The 19,923-nt window shown below is 35.0% G+C and overlaps 1 protein-coding gene across 4 annotated transcripts in view; it reads left to right on the top strand.

The window, feature by feature from the left end:
- The window catches only part of LOC120069080, a 35,993-nt gene extending 16,284 nt beyond the window's left edge, over positions 1-19,709 (top strand). For 2 of the 4 annotated variants that reach the window (XM_039020759.1, XM_039020757.1), the window contains 4 exons: positions 1,073-1,202; positions 2,941-2,993; positions 4,032-4,214; positions 19,229-19,709. In XM_039020759.1, coding sequence (XP_038876687.1) covers positions 1,073-1,202; positions 2,941-2,993; positions 4,032-4,214; positions 19,229-19,378 — 516 coding nt within the window. In that variant the 3' untranslated portion in view covers positions 19,379-19,709. The remainder of the gene's footprint in view (positions 1-1,072; positions 1,203-2,940; positions 2,994-4,031; positions 4,215-19,228) is intronic. The other 2 variants (XM_039020756.1, XM_039020760.1) reach the window with 2 other exon arrangements.
- The last annotated feature ends 214 nt before the right edge of the window (positions 19,710-19,923 follow it).

The following is a 19,923-nucleotide window of genomic DNA, read 5'->3' as shown; positions in this document are numbered from 1 at the left end:
CTATGGACTAATGGAGTAAAAGCAATGCTGGTTGAAACTGGTTTGAAAGAAATCAAAGAATATTCAATGGGATTGAAACTCCTTGGTATAATCGCTTTGAGGCAGCAAAGCTCAATGCCTCGCTTTGGTGCTCCATTTCTAATTGCTTTGAAGCCTACTCCTTGCAAGACATAAGTTTAAATTGACAATCTTTTTGTCAATTGGAAGATTAATCGAAGCATCAGAAATAGAGACAACAGCTTCGCTTTCTTTAGTACTCTTATTTGTCTTAGCTTCTTGATGTAATTTAGATTTCTATAGCCTAGTTCTATATTTTGTTTGGTTGCAACATTCAGATTGTATTGCCTCATTAGACTACTCTTATTTTAGCCTTTGTTGGCATTCTCAATTTGTTGGATATGATGAGGGTGCTATGGGGGTGTCAACCTAGTTGAGATACCCGGGTGCACCTACTGATCATTTGGTTTCCTGATTGATTTCCTTGTATTTGCCTTTATTATCAAAGTACTCATCTCTTGTACTAATTATATTGATTAATAAAGACTGTTTCCTTTTCAAAAAAAAAGTCTCAGATCTATCCCACCGTTGCTCTGTTTGGCTCCTTGTTTCATTATTTTTAGCTTATGAAAGTTTTAAGCGCAATTGAAAAACTTCCACCTCCAACCAGCATGAAGGCTGTGCGAAGCTTCTTGAGGCATGCTGGATTCTATAGATGATTTGTTAAAGACTTTTCTAAGATAGCACGACCACTGAGTGCATTATTAGAGGCGGACAGAAAATTTGAGTTTGACAACAATTGCCTCAATGCATTCAGAGTTTTATTCTAGTCAATGTTACTTTCAAACATTATACTGATTCTTGCTATCATAGTGTGAAATTGCTTTTAAAATGGTATTGGTTTTAAGTAGGGGTGGAGATTTAAACATCTAACTGTTGGTCGAAGTTATAATGCTTTAACCAAATGAGCTATGCTTTGGTTGACATTTTTAAAATGGTTAGTGAAAATTTAAACATCATTCATCTTTTTTACCCTGTGACTTCATCTTGAACGGTTTGTTTCTTAACAATCCAGCTAATTGATAAAGCAAGAAAATTTCTCGGCCTATCTGTTCTTGAGAAGCATTCTGATGATGGTGGGATACTTAACATTAACATCGGAGATGCCCTTGATCCATCAGTCCGAATCTCTGGGGGTTATGCTGGTAAGGTCCTATTTTTCTCGGTTCTTATGGAACAAATGTATAATACATATAGTGTAAAATTAATTCTCTTGGACACAATCTTGGAAAATATTTTTCTTTAATGCATCTTACAACCTGGGACGCCTATTCAAAGGCTACCAGGCTACAAACCAGCCTTGAAAACTAAAACTAAAGGTAACTTAGACCCCATTTGGTAAACATTTTGACTGTGGATTTTATTTTTAAAATTAAGCCTATGGACACTAGTTCTACATCTTTCCTTTATTATCTTCTTTTCACCAATAATTTAAAAAATCAAGCCAAATTTTGAGAATTAAAAAAACTAGCGTTCAAAAAGTTATTGTTTTTGAAATTTGGCTAAGAATTCAACCATTGTATTTAAGAAAGATGTAAATCATTGTAAGAAATGTGAATGAAATAGACTTTTACTTTTCAAAAACAAAAACATAAAACTAAATGATTATCAAATGGAACTTTAACTTTTAGAAGTCATATACGGTAAAAAAACAGAACAACATGAAAACAGGGAGAAACAGAAAAATAAAAACGGAGTAATTCGAAACTTAAACTGAGAGTTACCTAAGTAAGACCAATCTTTTAACTAACACTTAATTACATAAATATATGCTATTCTCCCTCATTTAATTTTTTGACACATTTTTTTTATCTGGGGAGAAGAGTTCCATGAAAGAGGTTGGGCAGCAGAGATTTAAATGCTCATCACTCAATCATCCATCCATTATGATCAAATACAGCAGAGATTTATTGGAAGCCGGACTTCCATTTGAAAAAGTACAAGATGTTGCTAAGATGGGGAGTCTCAAAGAAGCACCCACTAGAAAGGTCCCAAAAGCTACAGAAACCATAGAGCAGCCTGTACAACGGACCCTTATTGTCTTAAATTTAGAGAGGAAGGGAGGAAGAAAAACATCTTGATATATGGGAGAGATGAAACTTAGAATTGAAATAAACTAAGATTACTCATATTCGGCGTCTTTGAATTTGCATGCCAACCAAATAATCCAAACTAGCCATCTAACCAACCTTACTGAAGGATTTTTTTCTTGCCAGAGAAGAATATCCATATGTTTCCTCCAAGAAATTCTCCTCCATGGCAGCTATTCAAGGCGGTTTTACATGTTTTGGCACCAAATATTGTTCGAGAACCAAAATTTCACCAAAATATGTGCCAATCTAATTCTGAGTGTGCAAACATGCCATGGGATTTGAAGCATGGATGCATATTCCTTAGCTACACGAGATCCTGAGAATTCAATCCTCTCATTCATCCTAAATTCTTTAATCACAATGACAGTTACTACTAAAAAAATATAATTTTACAAGGGATATTTGACTATTTAATTTTTGAATTAGTCATATCTCATACTAGAACCATCACAATCTTCTTCAATATCAGTTTTGTATTACGTCTTTTTATATTAACTAATTTCTTCTTTATTCTTTACTAGAAGCTATACTTTTCTTTTATATACTCTGACACAAGCATAGAGTCGGAAATGTTCATAGGAAGGGGCAAAATTGTACATGGAACTTTTTATATATGAAAATCTTTCTATTCTGAAAATTTAGGGAGGGGGAATTTTTGGAAGAACATTTTAAAATCTTAATTGTTAGATATAGATATATTTTAATATATGACAAATCAAGAGGGGAGAACTGCGCCCTTCTTTCCTTTTTTCTCCGCCCTTGTGCTGATGTGTATTTATATAATATTCAGGAATTGTTATTGACTTGTTTTCTGATGGAAAGATTTTACCTCAATTGCAACAGGTATGTACATTTTGCGTGTAATTATGGGTTTTGTGTTCCAATTTCTGTGTCTCACTCTAGTAATGTGCCAATGAACTAGTTGTAACTGTACCGATGATATTCCTTATGTACCTTGTGCGTGTAATTATGGCTTTGGTGTTTCAATTTCTGTGTCCCACCTTAGTAATGTGCCAATGAACTAGTTGTAACTGTACCAATGATGTTCCTTGAATAGATGTTCTTTTTTCTTTTTTTTTTTCTTCTTTTTTTCAAAAAAAAATTCTGAGTCTGGTTTAGAAATTTCATGCCTAATTCATTTACTTTCCATACAATAGGATATGTTGGAATTGCCTAATTTTCTTCCTACTGATCTTTTTGGTCCAAGGATTTGGTTCTATCATTTTTTTAAAAATCCTTTTTTCCCCTTTCTTTTGAACTAAAACCAACTTTTCATTGATATAATGGAAAGGAATCAATGCCCACGGAAATAAACTCCCAAAGAGAGTGAAAAAGAAAAATACAAACAGCAAATACAACCAAATATAGATTAGCCATGTAAATAAATAAACATTTAAAGAACCAAGAACTTTTCCAAAATCTTCATCTGAAGGACTTAGAGACTTTGTGAATGAATGATGAAACCATGAATAAGGCCTCCACCAAATACTGAAAACCAATAGCTACTTCAAATCTTCCAAATAAAACCAAGAATCGACCACCAACCAACAAAAAAAAAAAACCCTTTTAAAACTCATCATAAAGCAACTTAATACAGCACAAACAGACAGCTTCTTAGTACCAAATAGATTGATTTATCAAGCTCCCAAACTTCAAGCCATTTCTGGACATGACCCCTCGAACAGCTCTTCAGCTTTGCAAGAACTATTGACCCAATGAAAATAGTTTTGGAAAAATCATCACCAGCAAAGAAATAAAAGATCTCCTCATGTAAGTCGATCCAAATAACCCAGAGAAGACAAATCAAAACTTTGCAAAGCTAAACCATGACACTTTTCTTATGCATATGATGTTAATCTTTTAATTGCATTTCTATAATAGGTTGGCATGTGGTTGGATTTGAAAGATAGATTGATGGTTGGTGGTCGGCTCATGATAAATTGTGGAGGGAATGAAGTAGTCAACGTTACTGACAATGGTATATGCAGTGAAGTATCCTCAACCGATTGCTTCTGGCCAAATAATTCTGTGATTGAGGCTCTTTCAGAAGTATTTCCTAAACAGGTATGGCATGTTATTAAATTGTAAAAAAAAAAAAAAGGCATTATTGTAGGGTTGGTTGCACAAATAACAATGAGGCCTAAAATAGTAAAAGATGTAGCACAAAGATAAACATATTAGGGATATAGCACAAAATTAGTGCCAGATATCACTGGCAACAACTATCAGTGATAGCTTTCAATTTGAAAAAATAAGAAGAAGAAGGCGAAATGGTGAGCTACGTGTGGGCTATCAGTGATAGCTTTCAATTTGAGAAATGTTAATACTTGATAGTAACACTTGAAATATTAGCTTTCAGTTTGCTATTAGTTATCAGTGGTTATCATTGGTACACTTTCATCAATTGGAATCAAACTTGAAATATTAACATTTATGACTATCAGTCACTATCGAAGATAGACCTTTATAAGTTGTTATCAACTTTGAAAGGAAACTATCAACTTTCAAAGATTAACATTTAAAGCTATAAGTGATATAAGTCTATCAATGAGAGGCCTATAAGTGACTACCATTGATATCTACCTAAGTCATATCACTAAAATCACCAAAATCATTAATATCATTCATTTAAATAATATACACCTTCGTTGATATGTGAATATCATTAATAGCTTCTATTAGTGGCTATCACCGATAGCTTTTAGCAGTGGCTATCAATGATAGAATTTCATCAAATGGAATGGACTTTTATATCATTGATGTCATCGATATATGGATATCACCTAAGTTCTCACCAACATCACTAATATAACTGATATCACTTATATCGTGGTTATCGGTAATGGCTTCTATCACTAAAGACATGCTATCAGAGATAACTTATGTCATTCCTTTTTACCATCAAATAACATGCTATCGTTAATAGCTTCTGTAAAAGTCTTAGGTTTGAGAGAGAATCAGAATACTGTATTCATTCACTAAAGATATGAATATATACAAGTGTACAAAGCATAGAAAGATATGAATATATATAAGTGTACAAAGCATAGAAAAGGAAAATATAACAAAATATTTACAATAATGGAAAATCCTAACAATAGAATTATAACACTCCCCCCAAGTTGGAGCATATATGTTAATCATGCCCAACTTGTTACATAGATAATCTATACGTCTTCCATCCAATGCTTTTGTGAAGATATCTCCTAATTGTTCTCCAGTCTTCACATATCTTGTAGATACCAACCCTTGTTGAATTTTCTCACGTACAAAATGACAATCAACTTCAATATGTTTAGTCCTTTCATGAAATACTGGATTAGACGCAATATGAAGTGCTGCTTGATTATCACACCACAACCTTGTCGATGTGGTGATTTCAAATCCCAACTCAACAAGAAGTTGATATATCCAAATCAATTCACACACAGACTGTGCCATTGCTCTATATTCTGATTCCGCACTTGAACGTGACACCAGATTTTGCTTCTTACTTTTCCAAAAAATCAAATTACCACCAACAAAAACACAATACCCTGAGGTTAATCTTCTGTCTTCTTTAGATCCTGCCCAATCAACGTCTGAGAAACATTCAATATTAGTATGACCATAATCCTTATATAATAAACCACACCTGGGAGCAGTCTTCAGATAACAAAGAATTTGTTCCAATGCAGCCCAATGATCGACTGTAGGGCATGACATGTACCGACTCACAATACTTATTGAATAGGCTATATCGAGTCGGTCACTGTAAGGTAATTAAGTTTTCTGACTAACCTTCTATATCTGTCAGGATCTTTTAACAATTCTCCATCTTTTATGAGCTGTAAGTTGGGCATCATTGAGGTACTACATGCCTTAGTCCCTAGCTTCCCTGTTTCAGCCAACAAGTCAAGTACGTATTTTCTCTATGATAATAGTATTCCTTTCTTGCTTCTTATTACCTCAATTCCTAAGAAGTATTTCAACATGCCCAAATCTTTTGTATGGAATTGACTGTGAAGAAAGGTCTTTAAGGACTGGATACCTAAAGCATCATCACCAGTAATCACAATATCATCCACATATATGACTAACACGATGGCACCACCCTCAGATCTCTTAAAAAAGGCCAAATGATCTGACGTGCTCTTCTGCATTCCAAAGCTTTCGATCACTTTGCTAAATTTACCAAACCAAGCTCATGGGCTCTACTTTAATCCATACAAAGATTTACGAAGGCGACACACCGTTCCATTCTCCCCCTGAGCAACAAACCCTGGTGGTTGCTCCATAATACACCTCTTCTTGAAGATCACCATGAAGAAATGCATTTTTAATACCAAGCTGATGTAAAGGCCAATGATTGATTGAAGCTAATGAAATAAACAACCTCACAGATGCCATTTTTGCTACAGGAGAAAAAGTATCAGCATAGTCAACTCCATAAGTTTGTGTGTAGCCTTTCGCTACAAGGCATGCTTTTAACCGAGCAACGGAACCATCAGGATTGACTTTAACTACAAACACCCATTTGCAACCGATAGCCTTCTTTCCTGTAGGGAGAGAAACTAAATCCCAAGTACAATTATCATCTAAGGCAGTCATCTCCTCTACCATTGTGGCACACCAACCAGGATGAGACAAAGCCTCATGAATAGTTTTAGGGATGGATACAGACTCTAAGGATGCAATGAATGAACATGTGGAAGACGACAAATGGTTATATGAAACAAAAGAGGAAATAGGATGAGCAGATATACGTTTACCTTTACGAAGAGCAATAGGGAGATCATCACTCGTTTCTGGATCCACTGACGAAGAAGACTCTGGTACAGGGCATGGAATTGAAGGAGGTTGTTGTCGAGTATAGACCTTAACGATGGGTGGAAGAGTAGAGGTAGCCACATGTAGAGATGAATCAGGAAAAGGATCGGGGGGAGAAATAACTGTGTAGACAAGGAAATCATCCTCTAATTCCTTATTCTCCCCCTAACTCTTATTCGGAGAGAATGATGGTGATGAAAAAAATGGGATGTTAAAAAAACGTGATATTAGGAGAGACGAAATATTTATTTAGACTCGGACAATAACATTGATACCCCTTTGGACACGGGAATAACCAAGGAAAATACATTTTAAAGACTTTAAATCCAGCTTGGTATGTAGAGGCCGAACATCCCGTACAAAGCAGGTACAACAAAATATTTTGGGTGGAATGGGAAACAAATGTTACTTGGGACATAAAGTACGAAAAGGTATCTCACTCTTAAGAATGGAAGAGGGCATGCGATTTATTAAGAAACAAGCAGTGGAAACAATATCAGCCCAAAAGGATTTTGGAACATGCATCTAAAACATAAAGCTCTGGTTGTGTCAAGGAGATGACGATTCTTTCGTTGTGCAACCCCATTTTGAGATGGAGTATCGACACAAGAAGATTGATGAAGAATACCATGGGCATCTAAATAAGACTTAGTGCATGAGAGAAATATTCCTTAACATTATAATCCGTAGGATTTTAAGAGCACCACTAAACTGTGTTTGAATTTCAACATGAAAGTTACGAAAATGAGAAAGTAACTCAGAATGACTTTTCATTAAATATAACCACATAATATGAGAATAGTGATCGACAAATGTAACAAAATACCTAAACCCTCCTTTGGACTTGTAAAACTCTTAGGTTTGAGAAATAATCAGAATACTTTATTCATTCACCAAAGATATGAATATATACAAAGTGTACAAAGCATAGAAAAGGAAAATATCACAAAAGGAAAATATCACAAAATATTTACAAGAATGGAAAATCCTAATTATAGAATAACACTCCCCCTCAAGTTGGAGCATATATGTTAATCATGCCCAACTTGTTACATAGATAATCTATACGTCTTCCATCCAATGCTTTCGTGAAGATATCTCTTAATTGTTCTCTAGTCTTCACATATCCTGTAGATACTAACCCTTGTTGAATTTTCTCACGTACAAAATGGCAATCAACTTCAATATGTTTAGTCCTTTCATGAAATACTGGATTAGACGCAATATGAAGTGCTGCTTGATTATCACACCACAACTTTGTCAGTGTGGTGATTTCAAATCCCAACTCAACAAGAAGTTCATATATCCAAATCAATTCACACACAGATTGTGCCATTGCTCTATATTCTGATTCTGCACTTGAACGTGACACCACATTTTACTTCTTACTCTTCCAAGAAATCAAATTACCTCCAACAAAAACACAATATCCTGAGGTTGATCTTCTGTCTTCTTTAGATCCTGCCCAATTAGCGTCTGAGAAACATTCAATATTCGTATGACCATAATCCTTATATAATAAACCATGCCTGGGAGCAGCCTTCAAATAACAAAAAAATCTGTTCCAATGCAGCCCAATGATCGATTGTAGAGCATGACATGTACTGACTCACAATACTTATTGAATAGGCTATGTCGGGTCGAGTCACTGTAAGGTAATTAAGTTTTCCGACTAACCTCCTATATCTTTCAGGATCTTTTAGCAATTCTCCATCTTTTGTGAGCTGTAAGTTGGGCATCATTGGGGTACTACATGGCTTAGCCCTTAGCTTTCAGTCAACAAGTCAAGTACATATTTTCTCTGTGATANAGAACTCTAATTGTAGAATTATAACACTCCCTCTCAAGTTGGAGCATATATGTTAATCATGCCCAAATTGTTACATAGATAATCTATACGTCTTCCATCCAATGCTTTCGTGAAGATATCTCCTAATTGTTCTCCAGTCTTCACATATCCTGTAGATACCAACCCTTGTTGAATTTTCTCGCGTACAAAATGGAAATCAACTTCAATATGTTTAGTCCTTTCATGAAAAACTGGATTAGAAGCAATATGAAGTGCTGTTTGATTATCACACCACAACTTTGTCAATGTGGTGATGTCAAACCCCAACTCAACAAGAAGTTCATATATCCAAATCAATTCACACAAAGATTGTGTCATTACTCTATATTCTGATTCTACACTTGAACGTGACACCACATTTTACTTCTTACTCTTCCAAGAAATCAAATTACCACCAACAAAAGCACAATACCCTGAGGTTGATCTTCTATCTTCTTTAGATCCTGCCCAATCAGCGTCTGAGAAACATTCAATATTAGTATGACCATAATCCTTATATAATAAACCACGTCCGGGAGCAGCCTTCAAATAACAAAGAATCTGTTCCAATGCAGCCCAATGATCAACTGTAGGGCATGACATGTACTGACTCATAATACTTACTGAATAGGCTATGTCGGGTCAAGTCACTGTAAGGTAATTAAGTTTTCCCACTAACCTCCTATATCTTTCAGGATCTTTTAGCAATTCTCCATCTTTCGTGAGTTGTAAGTTGGGCATCATTGGGGTATTACATGGCTTAGCCCCTAGCTTTCCTGTTTCAGTCAACAAGTCAAGTACATATTTTCTGTGTGACAATAGAATTCCTTTCTTGCTTCTTATTACCTCAATTCCTAAGAAGTATTTCAACATGCCCAAATCTTTTGTATGGAATTGACTGTGAAGAAAGGTCTTTAGAGACTGGATACCTAAAGCATCATCATCAGTAATCACAATATCATCCACATATACGACTAACAAGATGACACCACCCTCAGATCTCTTAAAAAAAGACGGAATGATCTGACCTGCTCTTACGCATTCCAAAGCTTTCAATCACCTAACTAAATTTACCAAACTAAGCTCGTGGGCTTTACCTTAATCCATACAAGGATTTACGAAGGCGACACACCGTTCCATTCTCCCCCTGAGCAATAAACCCTAGTGGTTGCTCCATATACACCTCTTCTTGAAGATCACCATGAAGAAATGAATTTTTAATATCAAGCTGATGTAAAGGCCAATGATTGATTGAAGCTAATGAAATAAACAACCTTACAGATGCCATTTTGGCTACAGGAGAAAAAATATCAGCATAGTCAACGCCATAAGTTTGTGCGTAGCCTTTCGTTACGAGGCGCGCTTTTAACCGAGCAAAAGAACCATCAGAATTGACTTTAACTACAAACACCCATTTGCAACCGATAGCTTTCTTTCCTGCAGGGAGAGAAACTAAATCCCAAGTACAATTATCTTCTAAGGCAGTCATCTCCTCTACCATTGCGGCACACCAACCAGGATGAGACAAAGCCTCATGGACAGTTTTCGGGATGGATACAGACTCTAAGGATGCAATGAATGAACATGTGGAAGGTGACAAATGGTTATATGAAACAAAAGAGGAAATAGTATGAGCACAAGTACGTTTACCTTTACGAAGAGCAATAGGAAGATCATCACCCGTTTCTGGATCCAATGACGAAGAAGACTCTGGTATAGGGCATGGAACTGGAGAAGGTTGTCGTCGAGTATAGACCTTAACGATGGGAGGAAGAGATGAATCAGGAAGAGTAGAGGTAGCCACAGGAAGAGATGAATCAGGAAGAGGATCAGAAGGAGAAATAACTGTGTAGACAAGGAAATCATCCTCTAATTCCTTATGCTCCCCCTGACTCTTATTCAAAGAGAAAGACGGTGATGAGAAAAATGGGGTATGTTCAAAAAACGTGATATCAAGATAGATTAAATATTTATTAAGACTAGGACAATAACACCGATACCCCTTTTGGACATGGGAATAACCAAGGAAAATACATTTTAAGGACTTTGGATCCATCTTGGTATGCTGAGGCCAAACATCCCGAACAAAGTAGGTACAACCAAATATTCTGGGTTGAATGGGAAACAAATGTTGCTTGGGGCATAAAGTACGAAAAGGTATCACCCTTAAGAATGGAAGAGGGCATGCGATTTATTAAGAAACGAGCTGTAGAAACAGTATCAGCCCAAAAGGATTTTGGAACATGCATCTGAAACATCAAATCTCTGGCTGTCCCAAGGAGATGACGATTTTTTCGTTCTGCAACCCCATTTTGAGATGGAGTATCTCAACACAAGAAGATTGATGAAGAATGCCATAGGCATCTAAATAAGACTTGAGTGTATGAGAGAAATATTCCTTAGCATTATCACTCCGTAGGATTTTAAGAATACCACTAAACTGAGTTTGAATTTCGGCATGGAAGTTACGAAAATGAGAAAGTAACTCAGGACGACTTTTCATTAAATATAACCATGTAACACGAGAATAGTCATCGACAAATGTAAGAAAATACCTAAAGCCTCCTTTGGACTCAATAGGACAGGGACCCCAAACATCAGAATAGACTAATTCAAAAGGAGCACTAGCTCGTTTATTGACTCGAGGATACGAACTCAAACGATGAAATTTAGCAAACTGACATGACTCACAATCTAAAGAAGACAAATGTTGAAGTTGTGGACGAAGAGTTCTTCACACAGAGATAGACGGATGACCCAAACGACAATGCTCTTCAAAGGAGAGACACACTAGAGCATGTATGGCCGTAAGTGTTTGTGTTCAAAGATGTAAAGACCTCAACTTCCCGCCCTTTACCATAGTCCTGTTTCGTCGTAAAGATCCTGAAAATAGCAATAACCAGTGAAAAAGGAGACACAACAATGAAGATCATGAGTGAGTTTACTGATTGAATTAAATTAAATAAGAAATTTGGTAATTTAAAAACTGATGAACAAAGAAATTGATTCAGTGAGATGGACGATTCCTGATCCTAAAACTGGATGGAGGTTCATCACGAGAGTGAAAATAGGTGACGAGATAGATGTACCAATGGGAAAAGAATAAACACGGGGTTACCTGACATATGGTCTGTAGTGCAGAGTCAATGACCCATTTTACGTGGAGAAAAAGAAGGCATTTAGAAATGTTACTTTTCTCGCGATGTCGTAATGGGAGTAGAAGATGATGCCTTCAATGACTCTGATACTGCTGAAATTTAGCAAACTCCCTTGTAGAAATTGTAATTGACTTGTCAAGATTATCAGGAGTAAGAGCAACATGTGCAGAGGGTGATGGCATCCTTTGACCCTTATTCAACAATCTTCTGCATTTCACGTTTCGTATGGCCAGGTTTTAATCATAAAATAAGCAAACAACACCTCTTGGATTTGATCTCCATGAATAGTAGTTGGATCCATTCAACTTGTGTTCAGTTACTTTTGACACCATAGAACAATCTCAGACATTACTGGTTTCTTATCAGCCATTACCTCAAAAAGTAGACACCGGACAGCAAAGAATCAAACCCTAATTTACCGAAGAGATGTCTACACAAGCAATGAGTATATCTATATATCCTAAACAAACACACCACTAAGAAGAACCAACAATACTGAGTAAACCTCATGAAGATGGACGAAAAAATGGCGACGCACGCGCCTACACGTGCCGGCGCGTGGACGGACAGCAGGTTGGAACAGGCGGCGATGAGCCTCACGCGCTGGTCAGATGACAACCGAACTTTGGGGGTTTTTTAGATCGGCGGCTGGCTTTCTCTTTGGAATGGCGGTGTCAAAAAACAGCTTTTTATTTTTTTATTTTTTATTTTAATTATTTTTATGTTTAATTTTATTTTTTTTCCCGGCGGCGGCGACTAACGATGGCGAACGAACTGAAGACAGTGACTGTGAGTAAACTCACCTCTCCACAAAACCCTAAACGTATCACAAATGGGTTCTAAATTCTCAAACCCTAAGGTTCACAAAACCCTAAGTTTATTTAGAGAGCTCTGATACCATGTAAAACTCTTAGGTTTGAGAAAAAATCAGAATGCTTTATTCATTCACCAAAGATATGAATATATACAAGTGTACAAAGCATAGAAAAGGAAAATATCACAAAATATTTACAAGAATTGAAAATCCTAATTATAGAATAACATGACTCAACATAACATGGACCCTAAACATCAGAATGAACTAATTCAAAAGGAGCACTAGCTCGTTTATTGACTCGAGGATACAAACTCAAACGATGAAATTTAGCAAACTGACATGACTCACAATCTAAAGAAGACAAATGTTGAAGTTGTGAACGAAGATTCTTCAACATAGAGATAGATTGATGACCTAAACAACAATGTTTTTCAAAGGGAGACGACACGCTTGAGCATGTGATGGCCGTAGGTGTTTATGGCTCAAAGATGTAAAGACCTCCAAATTCACGCCCTTTACCAATAGTCTACTTCGTCGTAAGATCCAATAACCAGGAAAAAAAGAGACACAACAATAAAGATCACGAGTGAGTTTACTGATTGAAATCAAATTAAACGAGAAATGTGGTAAATTTAAAACTGATGACAAAGAAATTGATTCAGTAAGATGGACGGTTCCTGATCCTAAAACAGAAGTGGAGGTTCCATCAGTTATGGTGACATTAGGTGAAGAGGTAGATGTACAAAGATTAGAGAGTAAACTGGGGTTACCTGTCATATGGTCTGTAGCACCAGAGTCAATGACCCATTTTGACGTGGAGGAAAGAAGGCATTTAGAAATGTTACTGTCTCTGCGATGGCCGTAATGGGAGTAAAAGATGATGCCCTCGATGACTTTTGATACTGTTGAAATTTAGCAAACTCCTCTGCATAAATCGTAATTGACTTGTCAAGATTATCAGGAGTTGAGGCGACATGTGCAGAGGGTGATGGCACCCTTTGACCCTTATTCATCAATCTTATATATTCACGTTTTGTATAGCCAGGTTTATGACAGTAATAGCAAACAACACCTTCTGGATTTAATCTTTGGTTATTGGGATGATCTTTGGAGCTTTTTGATTCAAACCCCTTATTACCTCTATAATCATTTGTGCGCCCAATCAAAGCACTACTAGAATCAGATGACGTAATTGCTTGTGTCTTCTCGGTATGAAGTATTCGAGTGTAAGCTTCTTCCAACGATGAGATATTTGAGCTTGACAACACTTGATCTTTGGCCATCTCATATTTAGGTGCAAGACCTACTAAAAAACTCATGATAAACAACTTTTCACGTTGAGCCATTAGAACTTTTGGATTCGTGCTGATTGGCATCAAGGCATTGAATTCCGCACATGTATTTACAAACATCAAACACTCTATTAATATTCTCTTTCCCAGAATAAAGAAAATCCAAATATTCCAATAGTTCCTTGACTGATTCGCAATGATTTACTAGTTCAATGATTTCACGGTCAATAGAATTCTTGAATTGTTCCGCCACCAAATCTTTGCATTCTTGAATCGTCCCGCCACCAAATCTTTTTATTAGCATCAATCGGTGGCTCTTATGTGATGTTATCATCCATCTCCATGCTCCTAATAAAGTGGCGAACATTTGATCTCTATGAATAGTAGTTGGATCCATTCAACTTGTGTTCAGTTACTTTTGACACTATAGGAACAATCTCAGACATGACTACTGGTTTCTTATCAGTCATTACCTAAAAAAAATAGACACTGGACAACAGAGAATCAAACCCTAATTTACCGAAGAGATGTCTTTACAAGTAGTTAGTATATCTATATATCCCAAACAAACACACCACTAAGAAGAGTCAACAAAACTGAGAAAACCCACAGAAGACGAACAAAAATAGGTGGCACACGCGCCTACATGCGCCGGCACGTGGATCGATGGTAGAAAAGCAAGGTGGTGCGCGAGCCTCACGCGCTGGTAAGATAGAGTCCGGACTTTAGGGTTCTATAGATCGCGACTGGGCTCCTCGACAGATTGGGCGGTGCCGAACAACTACTTTTTTGTTTTTGTTTTGTTTTGTTTTTTTTCTGGTGGCAAACAAACGGAAGACGGCGGCTGTGAACAAAGATGTAAACTCACTCCTCCACAAAATACTAGACGTGACAAAAGCGGGTTCTAAATTCTCAAACCCTAAGGTTCACAAAACCCTAAGTTTGTTTAGAGTGCTCTGAAACTCTTAGGTTTGAGAGAGAATCAGAATACTCTATTCATTCACCAAAGATTTGAATATATACAAGAAGCATAGAAAAGGAAATATAACAAAATATTTACAATAATGGAAAATCCTAACAATAGAATTATAACAACTTCTATTATTGTAACATACTATTAGTGATAGCTTCTATGCATCCCACTTACACTTTAGTTCGAGATTCAACTTTATTAACTGAATTAATTAAGTTGGCTATCAATGATAGACTGCTATATGTGGCTATTAACTGTGAAAGCAATCATCAAAGATTAAGTTATCGATGACATAAAATATTAGTGGCTATAATTAGTCACTATCAATTTTGAAAGATTAAAACTTAAAGTTATCAGTGGCTATTATTGAGAAACTTTTACCATGATTATTAATAAAAGACTTTTATCACTAATAGGCTTCTATCGCTAATATCTACTCAAGTATCGATATACTGATATATGAATATGATTGATATCTAAGTTCTATCACTAATATCACTAATAATTGGTATTATCAATACACAAATATTACGATATCCACCTAAATTATATCATTGATTCACATAGTTTGTCAGTGATAGGAACTCTGTCACCAATAAACTAAGTCTGTTATTGATATCACAGGCTATTAGTGATAGAAGTTTATTACCGTTAAATTTCATACTTTTAAAGTCCTGCAAATAAAAAAGGAAGTCTCTTTGTAACATTCCCATTTCTCATTCCGTTTTTAAAAAAGATCTCAAATTTAAAAAATTGAGAAAAGTAGCTCTTTTAGTTCCTTGGTTTGAAACCTAGCTTTCTCCATTTTTTAAATCAATTAATTTTTAATTAAAAAGTAAAACTAAGCAATAAAAAAATTAACAATGAAAAAATTGAAGATTGAAAATCAAAATTAACAACGAAAAAAGAAAGAAAAAGAAATTAAAAAGTAAAAATAAGCAATGAAAAAAAAACAAAAAAAAAAAAAAGAAGCCAAATGAAAAAAAAAAAGGAATGAAGAACACACAGCAGGAGAGGAGAAGAAATAGGGGAAAAAAAGAAAAAAAAAAGAACGGAGAATACGGAGGAAAGAAGAAGAAAAAGGAAAAAAAAAGAAAAAAGAAAAGGAATAGGAATAGAGGAGGGCAAACTTGGAAATTGAAAAAAAATTAAAAGGTGGTTGGTCAACATGTGCAATTATTTTTAAATGGTGCTATATTGGTTGATATTTTCCCTTATTTTGCTTCCTATTATAATTTTTCTTATTATTATGCGCTATCTCGGCGTGTGAAAATTTGAAAGCTCCAACATTTTGCCATATATAATGTAAGGTGTGATTTAACCTTAATTTATTATATTGTTGGTATGAGGTCATCTTATGGTAGTAGTGATGTAGATTTGTTGGTTAAAATATCATTTTGGTCTTGGTACTCTTGGTTTTGTTCTATTTTAGTTTATACACTTTTAAATATTCAATTTTAGCCCTTGTACTTTTTGTTGTAGTTTATTGTTGGTTTTTTCCAAAAAGAAAAAAAGGTCTCTAATTAAGATTCCCTTTATAAATTGTGAAAATCTATTCACATAGTGTCTTTTCTTATATAAAAATGATTATTATTGTTTCACCAATTTTGATAGAAGTTTTATGAAATTTAAGAGGTATTGTAAGTATTGGTACTGCAATTTGGACAACTGAAAGTACTACAATTTAGTGCAAATATAGGTATAGAATATAACCCAAAGTACAATGACCATAGTGGTGTTTTAACCCAAATTTGTTGTATTTAAATTTAAATATTATCTTTTTTTAATATTAGTTTTTAGTCTAATTTTATATTTTTAATTATTTGTCTATGACACATTTTTATTTCTTTTTTTTAATTAAGGGAATCTCCTATTTTTCAGTTGGATCATTTTTATATATCCTAGCTTAACTATATTTGTTTTTGTAAATAGTTCCAAGGGAAAAGTGAATGAGAATTTTATTTTCTCTCAAAAGGTACACGATTTAGAGTTGAAACCTTAGCCATGAAAAAAGCCTTAGCCACCCTCCTCCACGCCATCTATTTTCCGTTGGCAATCTCTACTAGGTTTGTTCGTTACTTCATTTCTATCAATCATTCATTGTTTTCGCCGGTGTCTTTTAAAGCTCAAGACATAATGAAGCACAATAGTCTTTTGGGGCTTAAGTGCAAGGGGCAAAGAAAAGCACGGGCTTTTTTTCTAGGCGCACTATGTATAAAAATACTATATTAAGAAGAGAAAGCTTAGTTGAATTGGAAACATGAAGGAAAAAAAGATCTATAAACAAGAAATTTTGCATTTAGGTTCACTAAATTTGATTTTTTTAGTTAATAAAGAAGAAAACCCCTTAATTATTACTATTTTTTTCAAATAATAACAAATCCCAAGGCTCAACGCACGCCCGAGAGGTCTTTTTAAAACACTAGTTTGCGCTCTGGAAACACCAATCATGATTCGTAGTCGCTGTTTTATCTGCCATTGTCGTCTCCAGTATCACTAGTCGTAGTCTCTTTGATCTTTGAAATAATTGATGGGGAGCTTATTTTTTATGATCCTTCAGTAAAAAGATCTATTATTTTCATAAAAAGAAACGACATAGAACCAATTAATTCTCTTTCAATTTGCCCCTGGAGCTAATTGCAACTCATGGTTTCATGAACATCAACCACTCGTGTCTAGCCACACACATCTGGTTTTTCCAGAGTTTAGTAGATCATACTATTTTCTATAGACATTGGAAATGACAAGATGATTGTTTTAATGGTATCATCCTTAGAGGTAATGATGAGGCTAGACTAAATAGTTTTAATAAAAACCTAGCAAATGAATTCCAAATCAAAAGACTTTGGACTTTTGAAGTGTTTCCTGAATTCCTACGTCAGAAAAAGGTATTCTTGTCAATAAAAGAAAATATACTATTGATTTGCTTAAAGAAGAAAACTTACTTGGTTGTAGGAGAACAAAAATTCCTATGGAATCAAATTTAAAATTGCAGGTTGCGGCAAGGAAGAGGTAAAGATGAGAAAAATTCCAAAGACTTGTGGAACAACTTATTTATTTATCTCACACTGTCTAGAAATTGCTTTTAAGTTATTATGGCAAGCAAGTTCATGCATGCCCAAGGGCCATCTCACTTTGAAGCAATTTATAGGATCTTAAAATATTCATAAGGAACTTCAAAGGCATACTTTTTAAGAAGTACAACTACTAAATGAAATTTACACCGATGCTAATTTGGCAAGTAGCATGATAGATAGAAGATCTACTTTTGATTATTGTTTGTTTGTTGAAGGAAATCTAGTTACCAGGTGAAGCAAAAAGAAAAGTATGGTAGCTAGAAGTAATGATGAAGTAGAACTCAGGGCAGCCCATGACAATTTTGAGAGTTCATGGATAAAGGGACTGTTGGAAAAGTTGAAATTCTTCTAGATGGGTGCCTATGCATATTTACTATGGCAAAGATGACACAATCAAGTCCTTCGTGATAACATATCGAGCTTGATAAACACTTTATAAGGGAGAAGATTGATGTCAGAATAATGTGTATTCTTTATCTTCTAACAACAAAGAAAACTGTTGTGTATTCTGAACAACAAAGAAAATTGTCGGTGTGTTAACTTAGAAGCTCTCAAAGTTACGATTTGACAAGTTGACAATTGAAAATATCTCCAAACCAATTTGAGGGGGAGTGATGGTTTGTGCTTTAATGTATCTTTCACATACAATACCAACCATTGCATATTTTGTTAGATTTGTTAGACAGCATATGAGCAGTCCAAATGAATATCTGAATATCATATTGGAGGCTGTAAATAGGATCTTCAGAACCTTATAAGGCATTCTAGGTCACGATGTTGACCTATAGTTGCACATCTAAGTATAGTGGCAATTAAGAGATTTGTTTTATTTAAATTTGAATGTTATTTTTTTAAATTTAGATTAGATTACATTTTAATTTAATTTAATTTTTATGTTTTTAGTTATTTGTTTATCTTTTCTTTGATATGTTTAGTTAGATTCTTATTCTTCGTGTAAGTCATGATGTTGTCGAAATAAAAACTGATGAAATGTTAGACTTTAAGATTCAGTTAGTATCGCTTCATAATCATTTGGTATTTTGGACATAGAAATGTGGATAAGTATACAATTGCTGTGTACGCCTATGGTAGTCGAAGATCTCACTTTGAAGTCTTAATTGCAGTTGTGTTGGAAAAAATTGCCGAAAGAGAAGGGTGAGAATTATCTTGCTCTGACTGGACCATTTCCAGAATTGCACTCCTGGTCTGCTGTTGTTCCGGAGGCATTAAGAGCGAGTGTCAAGGAGTGGAGGCCGTACGAGCGACTTTCATGATCTACAACCTGCTCTTTGATTTGATGGATGAAGATGAATCCACAATTTGGAGTGTACTAGTTATGACGAAAACTAGATATGTTTGTAAAGACCATGTCTTGAATATTGTGAGTTAGAGTTGCTGTTTCGTATATTATGTTTGCAGCTCCCAGTTTCATTCTTAGTTTTGGTCATAAGCTACTATTTTGTATGGTATGGGGTATAGGTAGCATTGAAAGGGTTGGATCTTTTGATTGCTTTTATTAATCTCCTTGATAATCAATCCCATTATAACCACCTCAGGAAATTTGATCTATCTATTTGGGGATGTAAGAATTTTGATATTTGTTTATTTGGTCTCTGAATTTTTACAAGTTTTTATTAGTTGCCTCGATTTTTAAAAGTGAAATGAAATGCATTTCATTTTTTGTTTTTGATTTTTAAATTAAGCTAATAGACATTATTTTCACCTCAAAATTTCTTCATTTGTTATCTACTTTTTATCACTAGTTTGAAAAACCAACCCAAATTTTGAAAACTATAAAAAACAGTTTTCAAAAACTTGT

This window comes from Benincasa hispida, unplaced genomic scaffold (genome assembly GCF_009727055.1).
Source record: "Benincasa hispida cultivar B227 unplaced genomic scaffold, ASM972705v1 Contig207, whole genome shotgun sequence".
Classification (NCBI taxonomy): Eukaryota; Viridiplantae; Streptophyta; class Magnoliopsida; order Cucurbitales; family Cucurbitaceae; genus Benincasa; species Benincasa hispida.
This window is presented reverse-complemented; position numbering and strand designations above follow the sequence as displayed.